The following is a 14,922-nucleotide window of genomic DNA, read 5'->3' as shown; positions in this document are numbered from 1 at the left end:
TCCCAAGCAGCTGCAGGAGAGTGATAGTGCTGGATCGTTGTTACAATGCTGGGGGAAGGTGTGGGGGTTGTCTAACGTTTTCCCCCCTGCCCCAATCCAAATCACACACACAGACACACTCTGTGAACCTGCTATTAGCTGCACAGGGGAAAATGTACAGGCTTACAAGCTTACGTTTACAGGTTTCCCACCTCCTCAGCTAATAACAGCTTTGGAGGTGAGGGCAATTATTCTTATTCCAAGTGATATCTTGGCCAGATGACATTCCTGAGGGGCAGGTCTGTGATGGCAGGGAAATGGAGGCTTGGTAGTCTCCGCTGTTAGATTCAGGACAGAACAAAAGAAAGCATCACACAACCACAGAATTCATGGAAGTCACCACCAGAGGATGTGGTGGGGGCCATGAGAGTTTAGACGGCTTTATAATGAGATTGGACACATTCATGAAAGAGAGGTACAACGGTCAGCCATGAGAAAAACTTCCTGACTGTTAGAGCAATATGACAATGGAACCCATTACCTGGGGAGGTGGGGGGCTCTCCCACACTGGAGGCATTCAAGACGAGGCTGGACAGCCATCTGTCAGGGATGCTCTGACTTGGATTCCTGCACTGAGCAGGGGGTTGGAGTCGATGGTCTTGTAGGCCCCTTCCAACCCTACTATTCTATGATTCTAAGTATTCAATATATTTCCATGTTCCAGTTGTATGGGAGTGGGGTACCAGACAGCAGGGGTGGGCTGTCCCCTTCACGTCCTGTTTGGGAGTTTCCTAGAAGCGTCAGACTGGTCACTGTGGGAAACAGGATGCTGGACTAGATAGACCCTTGATCTGCTCTAATCCAGCAGGGCTCTCCTTATGTTCTTAAGAGCCAAATGGCTGCTAGAGTTCAGGGCAGGAACAGTGCAGCACTGCCCTAGGTATCGTCCTGTGGCCACCTTCCTGGGAGAGCATTCCAAGAACAAAAAGAATGCTCTCACATTTCCCTGGGGTACTTCAGTCAAGGGCAGAGTAACTGTGGTTGCAATGGGCTCCAAAGGTCAGGCAGCACGATGAATGAATAAAAGGTTATGGGAACCTTTTTCACAGCTGGATACATCAAGCCCCACATCCTGAAGGAGACATTCCACTGCGTCCACCCAGCTCAGCAAACTGCAGAGGACTTTGACCACCGAGGCCTGGACCCCCGAGGCAGGAGGGCTCAGGCACAGATTTTGAAGACTACAGATCTCTTTCCTCAAGCTGTTGCTGCAGTAGGAAGTTTTCAAGAAATCCTGACAAAGAAATAAGGAAAAGGACCAAAACCCTCCAAACATATATGACTGGCATGGGTCATTCATTATCTCGATGCAGCTGCAAAAACATTTTCCCCGCACAATATTCTAGGTTGTTTTTACAACAGCCAGTCAACCCAGCAATAAATCATTTTGTGCACTTGTTTCAACATCCTTCGTGTCTTCTTATTACAGAAAGGAATTCTGAAAAAAGCACCCATCTTTGGCTGTGCCCCCAAGTCCCAACTCAATGCTCCAGATAAATGACCCAGCCCAAATCAAGAAAAAGCAATTCCCATGGAGAAGCTTGAGGAATTGGTTAACAGCAAGGGCACACTGATGGATGGCCTCCGAAGACATCTGAGCCTTCTGGACTTATTTAGATGACCTGTGGCCCCATTTTCTGCATGTCTGCCAGACAGAACTGTAGAATACAATGCTCTGTCTGTCAGACAAATGGATAGGATTCAGCTAAAAGTTAATTAATCTTCAGATTATCTTATGATCTGTTTTGTTGAAATTTACAATAAAAAATAATTTAAACAAATTAAGTGCAGAGTGCAAAAATCTCCTCGAAACGCAGGCTTAAATTTTTATTTACAAAATACATGTAAATGTGGTACCTGAAATCCATCCAGTGATTTCTTCAACAGCTCAACATTTCCAGATATGTCCTCCATTTCAGAGTCCTTGGTGCGTATTTCCCCTCTCAGCAATGCCTCCCTCCGACAATACTCCTCATTGGACGCCTGCATTTGTTTTACCTTCTCAACAATCTGACGTATGTGGTTTAAGAAAGAAGAAAGAAACAGCCATTACTTTGTTTGTTTATCGGCAGGGTTTATGTCTTGCTTCCCAGCTGAAGCTTCTGACAGAAATAAATGGCCAAGTTATTTCCACATTAAATATTAAAATATTAATTATTACATGTAAAATATTACATCTGTCACCCCTTTTTCTTCGTGCAAGAACCCTGGAATCTGCTGAAATCCCACAATACACCTCCACCCCGTACAGCGGTATGAGTGTACAGCCATGCTGGGAGGTGTAGGGCTTCTTTTCTGTCTCGACATGCACAGGATTGCACCCTTGATGATGCTCACTTATATGGAATCAAACCATTGCTCCTTCTAGTTCCGCGCTGCTCCACCACTGAGCTACAGACTTCGCCCCGATTTTAGATGTTACAGACGAAATGAGAAGGCTCATTAAAGCCAAAGAGTTTTTATTTCGTGAGCTGAACTTGTTCTGTTACAATCTCATCCATCTTCCACGCAGCTCAGGATGTTGCTCCCTTGCCCTCTGTTTTACCTTCACAACAACCCTGTGATGTAGGTTAGGCTGAGAGATACTGACAGGTCCAAGGTTATCCGGTGAGCTTTGTGGCTGAGTGAGGATTTTGAACCTGGGTCTCCGCAGTCCTAGTCTGACACTAACCGCTACACCACTGGAAGGAAGTGAAGGAGGGTGGGCTACAGAGGTGGGCCCTACAGCCCAAGACTCAGGACTTGAAATGTTCTTGTAATATCTGGCTACTTCCAAAAAAGTAGCCAGATATTACAAAATGCTTTGATGCTCTGACTTGGATTCCTGCACTGAGCAGGGGGTTGGACTTGATGGTCTTATGGGCCCCTTCCAACCCTACTATTCTATGATTCTATAAAAAAGAGGTGGAGAAGCAAGCTGACAGACAGGTGGCAGTGCTAATTCTAAGCAGCAACAGAGTCGCTTTTCCTTTCTCCGGCCAAATTCCAAACTGCTCCCTTTCCAGGTCTCTTCTCCCACGAACCCCACACTCAGGCTGGATAGACTGGTGGCACAAAACCTCCTCCCACCTCCCCGCACCCTCTTGTCAGTGGCTGTGACCATCCCAACAGCCCGTGATCTGCCTCCATCACCCACTGATTAGCAGTCACTGTTAGTGGCCATGGCCACGAACTGACTCAAAGAGAGGAACCAACTAAAGGAGCGGTGTGGCCCACGACACAGTATTCATCTCCCTCGCTTAAAAGGCACCAACCCTAAAAAGGCAAACATTGTACCTGCTGATCTGTTACTGATTTCTCTAGAAGCTGAGAAAAGAGAGTTTCGATCACTTGGTTTCGAAAGCGCTGCACCTAACAGGAGAAAAGCGAAAAATGAATCTTAATTGACAGTAGGGACCCCAGTCCTTACATTCGATAACAGTGGGTTGGAAAGACACATTCCTCCCAGCAGACGAAAGACACATGGATGCATGGGGGGGGGGGGCAGTGCAAGCTATAGATGCAATGTACAGTGAGCTTTACCTCCCTCCCTTGCAACATAGCTCATAAACTAATGGCCATTCCAGCGGCTCCTACCTGAGTTGCCGCTAGCTCCGTGTCCGACTTCATGAGTCGCTCCCTGCGCCCCATTTCTTGTAACTGCTGGGATCTCTTCTCGCACTCTTTCGCCAGGTCCCCTTCAGCCTAAAACAAGGAAAGACTGGGAATAGCAGGAACATACAGAAATAAGGTGCAAGTGATTCTCACTCCGTGTCGCAGGAACGGTCCTGAGCATATGCCATTATGGGCTGGATTTAGCATTTGGTACAGGGACACGCCGCTCTTAAATATACGTAGGGCTAAGGCCGTCTTCAGAGCTGAGAGACCCTTGCGCCCTGGGGGACCTCCTCCTCCATCAAGTGGGCCCACTGACAGTGTTACCTTATCGCAGCACCACTTGAACTGGCCCTCTGGGAGGGTCATCATTTTAATTCCCCACAGAGCCTTGAAGCATCAGGGGCATTGTGGGAAATTTAAATGGCCACGGGGCAGTTAAGCAGTCCGGCTACTAGCACGGTGCGGTGCAGTGACTAGCGTTGGGTTCAGACTGGGGAGATCCAGGTTCAAATCCCAACCCAGTCATGAAGCTCACTGGGTGACCAAGCACTGTCCGCCTGCTCTAGCTCGCAGGGGTGTAGTGAGGATAAAACTAGGGAAGACCATGCCTGCTACCCTGAGCTTCTGGGATGGCTGGGATAAAACGGCAATAAATTAAAATGTAGCTTGCAGGATGCTGGGGGGGGGGGGCACCCGTTGAGAGGAGAGGCCCCAAAAGCATGTGGAGGAAGAATGCCTGGTGAAATCTCCAGTCCCCATTTCCAGGCATAACATCAGGCCTGTTAAAGAATAAAGAGATATTCTCTCTTTTTTTTCAGTAGCTCAGCCTTTGGGGGCATGAAATCAAGGGACATGGAAGGCTTTATGGGCCAATCTAGAAACAAGCAGCCCCACCATAATGTATGTAGATCCTTCCCCTTTCCTCAGTAGTCAACTCCTTTTCTGATCGCTCTAACTCTCACTGCATTCCTGGGGCTGGTATGTGTCTTTCTGGGCTGGCCAGCGCTCCGCCGGATGCAATCACGCTCTGACTGAGTGTCCATTCATTTCTGACTCTTTTGCCATCTGGTGGTGAGCCAGACAATAGGATGAGTGCAGAAAGTCCAATTCTGGTGGCGCATTGGCTTTGATAAACTGCAAGGACTTCACTGCACAGCCCCGGGGCCTGTTTTCAGTGCAAAGACACAGCCCTAGAACCTGCATATGGAACAGCGTTCTTCGCTTAAACTGCAGAGGCCAGCCTGACCCCAAACCATTGCTTTGGAGGCCATCTCCTGAAAAGTTCATCTTGTTCTTATGGGGACTGCCAATAATGCGCCCCCCTTCTTTATATTACAGATTAGGGATGCTTCTAAAACGTACCCTGGATGATGGAGCTCTAAACTGTTCCCTAAGTGGAAATGATGCCTTAGGAATCCTCCACTGGACTGTTCTTTTATTTCTGAATTTTTTTACAGAGCACTGCACAGCATGGCCGACCACAGTGTTCAGTTCCTTCAGTTAGTCTCCATCTTTCCCCCATTTTCTACCTTACTGATGCACACGTGCAATTGGTAAAACACTGCCCCCAAAAGCAAACTCGCACAATACAGTCACAAGATTCCTTTTGTGTAGTGTTTTATCAGTGCAAAGGAGTATGTGTACACATCAATAAAAGACTACCCCAAAGGAATCTTGATGCAATCGTATGTATGATCACATCAAGATGACCTTTCTTGCAGTGTTTTTCAGTGGTGTTTGCCCAAAAGTGACAGAGAGGAAGAAAATGATATGAACAGACTAAAAAAAAGAGAGCTGAAAAGAAGTGTATATAGTTCAGTTCCTCACTCGCTTTTAGAAATTCTTGTAGTTACACCACAATTCAGAAGGAACTGCCTTGTCTTTTTCTGATCTGATTTATGTAAGCTGCTGTGGAAGCCATTTTGGCCGAAGAACAAGATAAAAATGCTTTAAATACAGTAATTAAACAAAACATGAATTCGGCATGCTGGGAAGGCTGGGCACTGGCTGGCTGAAATGCTTGTTAAGAGAATACACTGCAACATTTTAAAGTGACCTAATGCCTCATTCTGCACCGCTCACGGAAAGTGAGGAAAGCAATGAAAACCTGGCTTTACATGGACATCAGCCCTTCCATCGCGAACGTGGAGAATTGCCATCTGCAATTTTTAGAAGTACTTGTATTAAAAATATCATTTTAAAAAAATCTGCTCCCTGATTAGCTAGGGGCACCTTTTGTAGCTTAATAGCTTTTACTCTAACTTTAATCAATTATAGGTTACAGACCTCATTTATTTTATTACATTTGTTTTTGTGAACCGCCCAGAGAGCTTCAGCTATTGGGCAGTATAGAAATTAAATAAATAAATGAATAAAATAAACGTCTCTACATGCCATTAGCAGGGGGGAAACAGCCATCTTGTGTAGGATTGCTGGGGGGGGGGGGCGCAGGTGAAGTTAAAGCGATTCTGATCAAGATTGCTCTTTTCTTGCTGCTGAAAGCACCAAGGAAACAACAATCAGGATCACCGGGGTTGGGGTGGGGGGCAAGGTTAAAGCTAATAGCAGCTTTATTTATTTAATAACAGCACACGAGAGCCGGTATGGTGTAGTGGCAAGAGTGCTGGACTGGGAGTCGGGAGATCCGGGTTCTAGTCCCCACTCGGCCAGGGAAGCTCACTGGATGACTTTGGTCCAGTCGCAGACTCTCAGCCCAACCCACCTCACAGGGTTGTTGTTGTGAGGATAAAATGGAGAGGAGGAGGATAATGTACGCCATCTTGAGTTCCTTGGAGGAAAAAAGGCAGGATATAAATGTAATAAATAAATAAAAATAAATAATAGCAGCGAGGAAACAGTGATCTTGATTGGGATTACTGGGAGAGGGGGAGAAGAGGCTTTTACCTCCCCTGCTCCCATTTCAGAGATCCTGATGCAGAGATCGCTGTTTCCTCGCTGATAATAGCAGCAGGGAAGCAGCAATCTTGATCAGGAATACTGGGGGGTAGGGTGGGTGGGGAGAGAATAAATGGAGGGAGAGGATGTGAGTGCATGCGAGAGAGAGAGAGGAATGTGTGTGTACATGTATCTGGGCCCACCCACTGCCACCTCACGCACCACTAGCCCCACCTGCTCATGTAGCCCTCGATGGGTTTTGCAGGGTCCGATATGGCCCCCGAACTCAAAGGGTTGCCCACCCATGGCCCAGAGTGACAGCATGAATGATATGGAAGAAAATGGACACTTACCTTTGTTTTTTCAACAAGCCTATTGGTTAAGGTTTCCTGCTCTGCACGGTACTTCTTTATTTCTTCTTCAGATCTCTTCACTTGGTTCTCCAGCTCGGCGATTTGCTGCAAAGGCACCCAGGAAAGCAGGATCAGCTGAAGTAAATCACGGCAGCCCTTCCTCCAGGGATTAGGTTAGTATGTGAGAAATGCATGCAGAGCTCCTCTGGGTCAGGGGCAACAGTCACAATTTCTACCTTATTCCAACACTATTCTACAGATCTAATGTTTCTAACAGTCACGCAGTTAGTTGCTTTCAAGATCCGATTTCTATTTCAGCAACACTGAAATTATATCCAATCTTGAATTGCTCTTTCTAACTGCAAACTCAGATGCCGACAGGGTGGTGGCCAAAACTAGGCCACTAAGAAACAAAAGGGAGGAGGAGAGGATATGCTGCAACTTTTGTGTTGCAGGCCCCACTTGTTATATTTATTATTCAAATTAATTCAAGGTTAAACTGCTAGTAAATCCTTCTCTCATTCAAAACCTGCAGCTTGCATTTGCTAATATCCGAGTTAACTGAGGGCTAACTCACATTCTGATATGCATTTACTTCTCTCTCTCTGAGTTCGCGCTTCGTTTCCTCTTTAATTCTAGAACACTGCAACAAACAGCAATGAAGGAAAACATGATCAAGCACAAAAGGTCATAGAATCATAGAATAGCAGGGTTGGAAGGGGCCTATAAGACCATCGCGTCCAACCCCCTGATCAATGCAGGAATCCAAGTCAAAGCATCCCTGACAGATGGCTGTCCAGCCTCGTCCTGAATGCCTCCGGTGTGGGAGAGGCCACCACCTCCCTAGGTAATTGGTTCCATTGCTGTACTGCTCTAATAGTCAGGAAGTTTTTCCTGATGTTCAGCCGGAATTGTATTCTTCGTGGTGCTAGCGGAACACACAATGGTGTCTTATTGCCATTCTGAAGATGTAATGACAAGGCCCTAACTGCACACACAAAAAAGGGAACAGTGGTTTTTAAACATCCTAAATTTTTTTTAAAAGAAAAGGAACATCCAGCCTAAACACAGGCAACCTCAACCAGTTTCAGGCTCCTATATATTCAAGAATTCTGCAACAGCCTCACATCAAAGTTGGGGGGGGGGGGGGAGGGAGACGGAAATGACCACTTTATTGCACAGCCGTAACAGGACAGACTAAAGATGTCAGTTACTCACCAGTGGAAGGCTGCCTGCCTGCCTTGGGGAAAGGCTCCATCATTCAGGAGAAGCCATTTTCTATGCCACTTAAATCGAGGTGGCATTTTCAAAAGGATTCAGAACAATCTATTTAAACAGCATGCCCACAGTTGCACTGGTTATGGGTCCCTTCAGTTCAAATACTGGTGTTTGTCTGTAAAGCACCCCCGCCACAGCCTGGGACCTGGTTACCTGAAAGTCTGCCTGCATCCACTTGCACCTAGAGTTGCTTCTTCTGCCCAGGGTGGGAGCCTGTGGTAGTTAGAAGCGGGGCCTCCCCTGGGTGAAAGCCAGGGGGGAGAACCGTTTGCCCACTCCAGGTGAGAGATGGTATGAGCATGCACTAATGGAAGTAGGTTGCATGGCTGGGAAACAAACACCTTCTTGTTCTGCACATTGCTTGGTTGGTTGGCAAGCCTGATATCATAGTTGTGACCAGTGGCTTGTTGTAGCAAGCTACAAATTGTGATTGTGCTTGTTTGGTTGGGAGTGACTGCTGGATGAGTCCATTGGATGAGATGGTTGCGGGTACGTTTGAATGGTGGGTGGGTGCTGAGAGTGTGTGGGTAGTTCTGGTGCGGTAAGGATGAGCTTGGGAAACTCTGATACAGGGACCCATGGAGGGGGTACCACTATTCCAGTGACTTGGGGCAGAAGGAGATATGGCAGGAGGAGGGGGTCGGGACATCAAAGTGGAATGGCCCACAGATGTCTACACACTGTTCCCCTTCTCCCCACTTCCTCTAGCTCTCAAGTGCCTGGTAGCTCATCCACTGGGCCCTCCTGTCTTGCGGTGCTGCTATTTAATACTAGGTTGGTCCACAATAAGCCTGCACTCATCCATGATTTAACCATGGATGAGAAGGCCGACCTGGCGTGTATTACCGAGAGCTGGATGAGCGGGGTGGGGTTGACCTGACTCAGCTCTGCCCACCTGGGTACTCAGTACGGCACCAACACAGGTTGGAGGGCTGTGTGTGTGGAGTCGCTGTGGTTTATAGAACCTCCATCTCCATCACCAGGAAACCACTCCACCTTGGCTGGAGTGCAACCCCTTCAGGCCTTGAGGGGCTGCACCTGCTGTTGGGCCGTAGTGTCAGGATGGAAACTGAGCCGATGGAACCCCAGAGGAGTTCTGATTCCGAGGAGGATCAACAATCCGTGGGAGAGGAGCCAGCTCATCCCTCACAGGCACAGCAGCTGGCAGAGATTCCTCCTGCCGGCATTCCTGAGATAGATAGTGACCTGGGCAGTGAGAGAGTGCGAGAGGGGGGCTTGCTAGACGCTCGACACAGAGAGCGATGACCAATGGAGGGCACGGAAAGGAGGCGTAGCGCCCGTTTGGCGCGCAAGCAATGGCCGCCTCCTGTGGACCCAAGGGAAAGAGGGAGGATCTCTCCCTAGCCCATATGTTCAGGGTCTTCAAGTGACTCTCCTTCAAACGGGGATCAACTGCCTACTCAGAGCATAGGCCACTCTGCTGTTCCTTGCTTAGTCGCTGGTGATTAGCATCTGAAAGAGTCATTAAGTTGTAAAAGGATTAAAGCCTTGAAAAGAAACCTTTGGCCTGTGTCTTGAGTTGGCTACTGGAGTCTACTGAAAGAGGCCGCCAGGGCGCTCCTGACACATAGAGACATATTGGGGATGTTGCTGGTGTACCATCCACCCTACTGCCCAGCATCCTCCCTGACTGAGCTGGCAGAGGCAGGCTTGAGCGTGATGCTGGAGGAACCCAGGACGGTGGTTCTGGGTGACTTCAACTTCCATGCTGAGGCGGTCTCCAGAGCTCCAGCTCAGGACTTCATGGCCTCCATGACAACCATGGGGCTGTCTCAGTTTGTCATCGGCACAAAACATGAAGCAGGGCATACCCTTGATTTGGTTTTTGCTCCAAGTTGTGAGTGGAGTGGTCTGAAGATTGGGGCGGGGGGTCATCCAAGTAACTCCATTGTCATGGTAAGACCATTTCCTGGTGAGATTTGAACTCACAATGTTACTTCCCTCCTGTGGGGGTGGGGGACCTATTTGGAGGGTCTGCTCCAGGAGACTGATGGAATCCAATGGATTTCTGAATGCTCTTGGGGATTATCCAGTGGAGAGAGCTGGTGATCCAGCCTAGGCCCTAGCCTCACCGTGGAACAGTGAGATGAGGAGGGCCATCGACTTGATTGCACTTGAGTGCCCTCTCCAGTGCTGTAGAGCCCGCTCCGCTCCTTGGTATACTGGGGAGCTGTGGTCAATGAAACAGGCTGGATGTCGGCTAGGGGGCAAACGGCGTAAGACTCGAAGCGAAGATGACCGAGCATGCTCTAGAGCACATAATCGTGCCTACTGTGTGGCGGTGCGGGAAGCAAGGCAGGCATATTTTGCTGCCTCCATTGCGTCCTTGAGGAGCTGTCCATCTGAACTCTTCCAGGTGGTCCAGGGGCTGTTAACACCCTCCCCAGCAAATGGGGCCCTGGCCCCATCAAGGACCCGCTGTGACCTTTTTGCATCGTACTTTGAGGACAAAATCCCTTGTCTCCACAGCGAACTTGATGTTGTTGTTATCACAATTCCAGTTGAGGTGACTGATGCCACCATGTGCCCGATTCTGTGGGATCAGTTTCAGTTCCTGCGACCTGATGATGTGGGCAAGGTGCTTGCAGGAATGTGACCAGCCAGGTGCCCTCTCAATCCCTGCCCCTCTTGGCTAATGAAAGCTAGCCAAGGAGGCATGACTGGGTGGGTTCAGGGAGTGATAAATGCTTCCCCAAGGGAAGGGGTGGTCCCTTCTGTCCTTAAGGAGGCAGTAGTGCGGCTACTCCTGAAGAAGCCCACTCAGGACCCAATGGTATCAAACAACTACCGCCCAGTCGCAAATACCCCTTTCCTAGGGAAGGTACTTGAGAGGGCCGTGGCAGTGCAACTGCAGGCACTCTTGGAGGATACTGATTATCTAGATCCATTCAAGTCTGGGTTTCAATCTGGTTATGGGATGGAATCAGCCTTGGTCGCCCTGATGGATGACCTTTATCGAGAGAGGGACAGGGGGAGTGCAACCCTGTTAATTCTGCTCCATCTCTCATCGGCTTTTGATACCATCGACCATGGGATCCTCCTGGATTGGCTCCGTGGGGTGGGTATCAGAGGCACTGTGTTACAGTCATTCTAGTCCTACCTAAGGGGCCTATTTGAGACAGTAACATTGGGTGACTATTCCTCGGCCCCTTGGCAATTGAGCTATGGGGTGCCGCAGGGCACCATCTTGTTCCCAATGTTGTTTAACATCTATATGAAGCTGCTGGGAGCGGTCCTTAGGGGATTTGGAGCTAAATGCCATCAGTATGCTGACGACATGCAGCTCTATCTCCCTGTGACATCTGAATCAGGAGAGGCTCTGCAAGTCCTAGATCAGTGTCTAAGCTCAGTAATTGGCTTTATAAGGGCCAATAAACTGAAGCTGAATCTTGGCAAGATGGAAGCCCTGTGGGTGAGTGGTTCCCCAGTCTGAGAGATAGGCACATTGTCTATTCTGCATGGGGTCACACTCCCTCTGAAAGTTCAGTTTTGTAGTTTGAGGGTACTCCTAGATGTCATTGTCACTGGAGGTCCAAGTGGCCGCTGCGGCTCAGAGTGCCTTTTACCAGCTTCAGTCAGTTCGCCAGCTACGGCCTCTCCTGGACAGGGGCAGCTTGGCCACAGTGGTACAGGCATTAGTAACCTCAAGACTGGATTACTGCAATGCACTCTATGTGGGGCTGCTCTTGAGGCTGGTCCGGAAGCTGGAGCTAGTGCAGAATGCAGCAGCTCAGCTGTTGTCAGGAGCTACCCCTGTTCAGCATTCAAATCCTTTGCTGAGGGAACTGTACTGGCTGCCTATTTACTACCGGGCCAAGTTTAAGGTATTGGACCTAGTGTTCGAAGCCCTAAACAACTTGGGAACAGGATACCTGAGAGAGTGCCTTCTCCCTTACCAACCTGCTCGGTCACTGAGGTCATCGAAGGGCTTCCTCCTGGTGGTTCCACATGGACCCATGGCCCAGTTGGAGTCCACCAGGAAAAGAGCCTTCAGCGTGGTGGCCCCCTTCCTCTGGAATTCCCTGCCTTTGGAGGTCAGGCAGGTGCCAACACTGTGTTGCTTTCGGCACCTTCTGAAGACATTGTTATTTCGAGAGGCCTTCTCCGAATGACCAGCCGCTGTTTATTAAGTTCAGAATCTGTTCTTTTAAAATGTTTTGTTTTAATTATGGGGTTTTATTCTTTTATCTTGTTGTTCACAGCTCCAAAATCTTTGATGTGGAGCGGTATATAAATATTGTAAATAAATAAATAGATAAACCTGCCCATACACTTGACTGCGGTCTTCTTTAGAGACTGGGTGCCCTCATCTTCTGGGATGAGGCAGGAGGCGACAGGGAAGAAGGCCTAACATTGTGGTGGCTGATTACAAAGAGAAAGACCATAGTAAAAGAAAAACAAATACCTAAGAAAAGCAGTTGAAATCAGGCTGCAATCTTATATCCAGGGGGAGTAAGCCTACAGAATTCAGTAGGACTTATTTCTGAGTAGATAAGTACAGGATTGTGCGAAGGAGTGTTAACTGGTGATTAATAATGCAATCCTATATGTGTCTACTCTACTCTACATGTCTGCTGCACGACAGCTCCCATCGTCCTCAGGCCACATGAATAATGGCCATGCAAGCTAGGGGTGCTGTGAGTTATAGTAGCTGTAGTCCAACACATCCAGAGGGCACCAAATTTGGGAAGGATGTTGTATTGGATTGCAGCAATCCCATACCAATTTACCTGTGAATAAATCCCACTGAACTCAATAGGACTTACTTCTGAGTAGAAACACATAGGATTGCACTGCCAGTCTACATAACATTTAAGGCATGATCCTATGCATGTTTAGACAGAAAAGTCTTACAACTTCCAGCATGCCCTAGCCAATATGCTGGGAGGTGTGGGATTTTTTTCTGTCTATACATGCATAGGATTGCACCCTGAATAATTCTTGCCTCACATTTTCAAAATGATTTTTTTATTGTTCTGATATCTAAGAAATAAATACTGATTTTCTAAGCAAGTTTTTTTTATTATAGTTCCACCTCAAGTCCCACCCCCTTTTTAACTTTAAGATAAAGAGAAAAAGAAGCTACATTTTGGAAGTCCAAAATACTCCATATAATTATATTAGAAGTGCACATACTTTATTAAAATAGTATCACAGGACCCAGTACTGCATAAAGATTTTACTTAATAAATATCCATCCAAACCATTATTCATTAATCGTTAAATCCTACTTATTAAAGAAACCAAGACTAATTAAAATAAATTTCTTCCTAATCCATTAAATCCGGCCAATTCTTAAATTATGTTTTTTTCTCCCAATACTTTAAATTATCTTGACACCCTCACTAGGTTTAATTTTCCCTTCTCTAAATTACAGCCTATATATTAATTTCATGGCACCTTATAACTGACCAGCATTTTTCTTCCCAATGCCATTTAGATGGAATCTTCTTTTTCTTCAGTACTGTGCTACCAAAACTCTAGTTTCCATTATCAAGGGGGAAATTAATTCTACCTCACAGCATGAAAAGAAGCTCTTTAAAATATGCTAAAATCAAAGTCAATGGAACTATAGGGATTGCAACACCTATAATTGTCAACAGTATTTCTTGCCGATATACCTGAATACGCGGGCATTTCATCCCATGCTGGAAAAACGATTCCCCACTCCCATCTTAAACCTATGTGCCCTCTGCTGTAATTTTTGTTATTATTCCTCAATTGAAAGAAGGGTTTGCTGCTGCCATTCACTGATAGCCATCCTCCTTGCTGTAAGCAGCATCTTAATATGTAAGTGTTAAGTTCTCATTTCTGATCCTCCTTGTTTTTAACAAGCAAGCCTTACCAAGGGATCCAAAAGTTGCAAGACTCTTTTTAAGGGAGGTGTTTTATGGTGGAAGGGGGATTGGCATTTCGCTGACCCATTTGCTGTAAGCCTCCCAGAGCAGCCTGTCTGAAAAGGTGGGCCAATTAAATGTCCATCAATCCAAGCCGTTGAGATAAGGTTACCAGCCGATGAGATAAAAAGGAACCTGGTCTGCTCCTGTGGCTTTAACAGCTGCCTGATCTGCACCAAACAGCAAAGGCTTCCGACCATGGAGAACAGCATGCCACTGGTGACAGCCAGCCTGTTTAAAGGCACAGGAGCAAAGGCTGGTAAGAAAAAGTGAGCAGCCCGCAATCCAGACCACACTGTGCCCCCAAGCAGTGAGCAGGTGCGCTGTGGATGGGATGGCAAGCATGCCAGGTCACAAGGGCAGGACCAGTGCCTCCTGGCATCAGAAGACCTGGAGGTATGGGAGCTGGTGCCCAGGGGGAAGGAAGCAACCCTAAAAACAAAACATCTGTTTACTGGGAAGGGCTTTGATCTCAGGAAAGCAGGTGTGGGCCAGGTTCATCAAAAACATTTACTCTGAATTAATCTTACAGGTGGAAACCAAAGCACCATACAGAACTAATTAGGGCTGGGACTACAGCAGTCTGCAGGCACAGGCTATAGAACCCTTGCTGGAGCTAAGCGAGGTTGGATCTGGGCATCACTGCCTGGACGGGAGTCCCATGTAAACCACCTTGAGTTCCAGGGAAGGAAGGTGCGATATAAACAGTTTTGTGCCCAAGGGAAATTGGGGCTTGTGCTTCTTAAACAGAAACTTCTTTTGAAACAGAGGCTGAGCACTCATACATACATACATTCATGCATACAATCTTCTACTGTGCTGGTTGGCTGGGGTGTGTGATG

At 47.4% G+C, this 14,922-nt stretch overlaps 1 protein-coding gene across 1 annotated transcript in view; it reads right to left on the bottom strand.

The window, feature by feature from the left end:
• Positions 1-14,922, bottom strand: part of FHAD1 (forkhead associated phosphopeptide binding domain 1) — a 70,213-nt gene that overhangs the window by 32,181 nt on the left and 23,110 nt on the right. Inside the window, exons 10-15 of the mRNA XM_084822268.1 lie at positions 7,462-7,527; positions 6,885-6,989; positions 3,616-3,723; positions 3,316-3,390; positions 1,897-2,049; positions 1,078-1,273 (exon numbers count right to left, since the gene is read on the bottom strand). Of these exons, the coding sequence (XP_084678394.1) occupies positions 1,078-1,273; positions 1,897-2,049; positions 3,316-3,390; positions 3,616-3,723; positions 6,885-6,989; positions 7,462-7,527 (703 nt within the window). The remainder of the gene's footprint in view (positions 1-1,077; positions 1,274-1,896; positions 2,050-3,315; positions 3,391-3,615; positions 3,724-6,884; positions 6,990-7,461; positions 7,528-14,922) is intronic.

The sequence above is a fragment of the Heloderma suspectum genome, chromosome 15 (assembly GCF_057233095.1).
Source record: "Heloderma suspectum isolate Gila_16-S chromosome 15, 16-S_ref, whole genome shotgun sequence".
NCBI classification, from domain to species: Eukaryota; Metazoa; Chordata; class Lepidosauria; order Squamata; family Helodermatidae; genus Heloderma; species Heloderma suspectum.
Note: the sequence above shows the minus strand (reverse complement) of the source record. Positions and strands in the feature narration are given on the sequence as shown.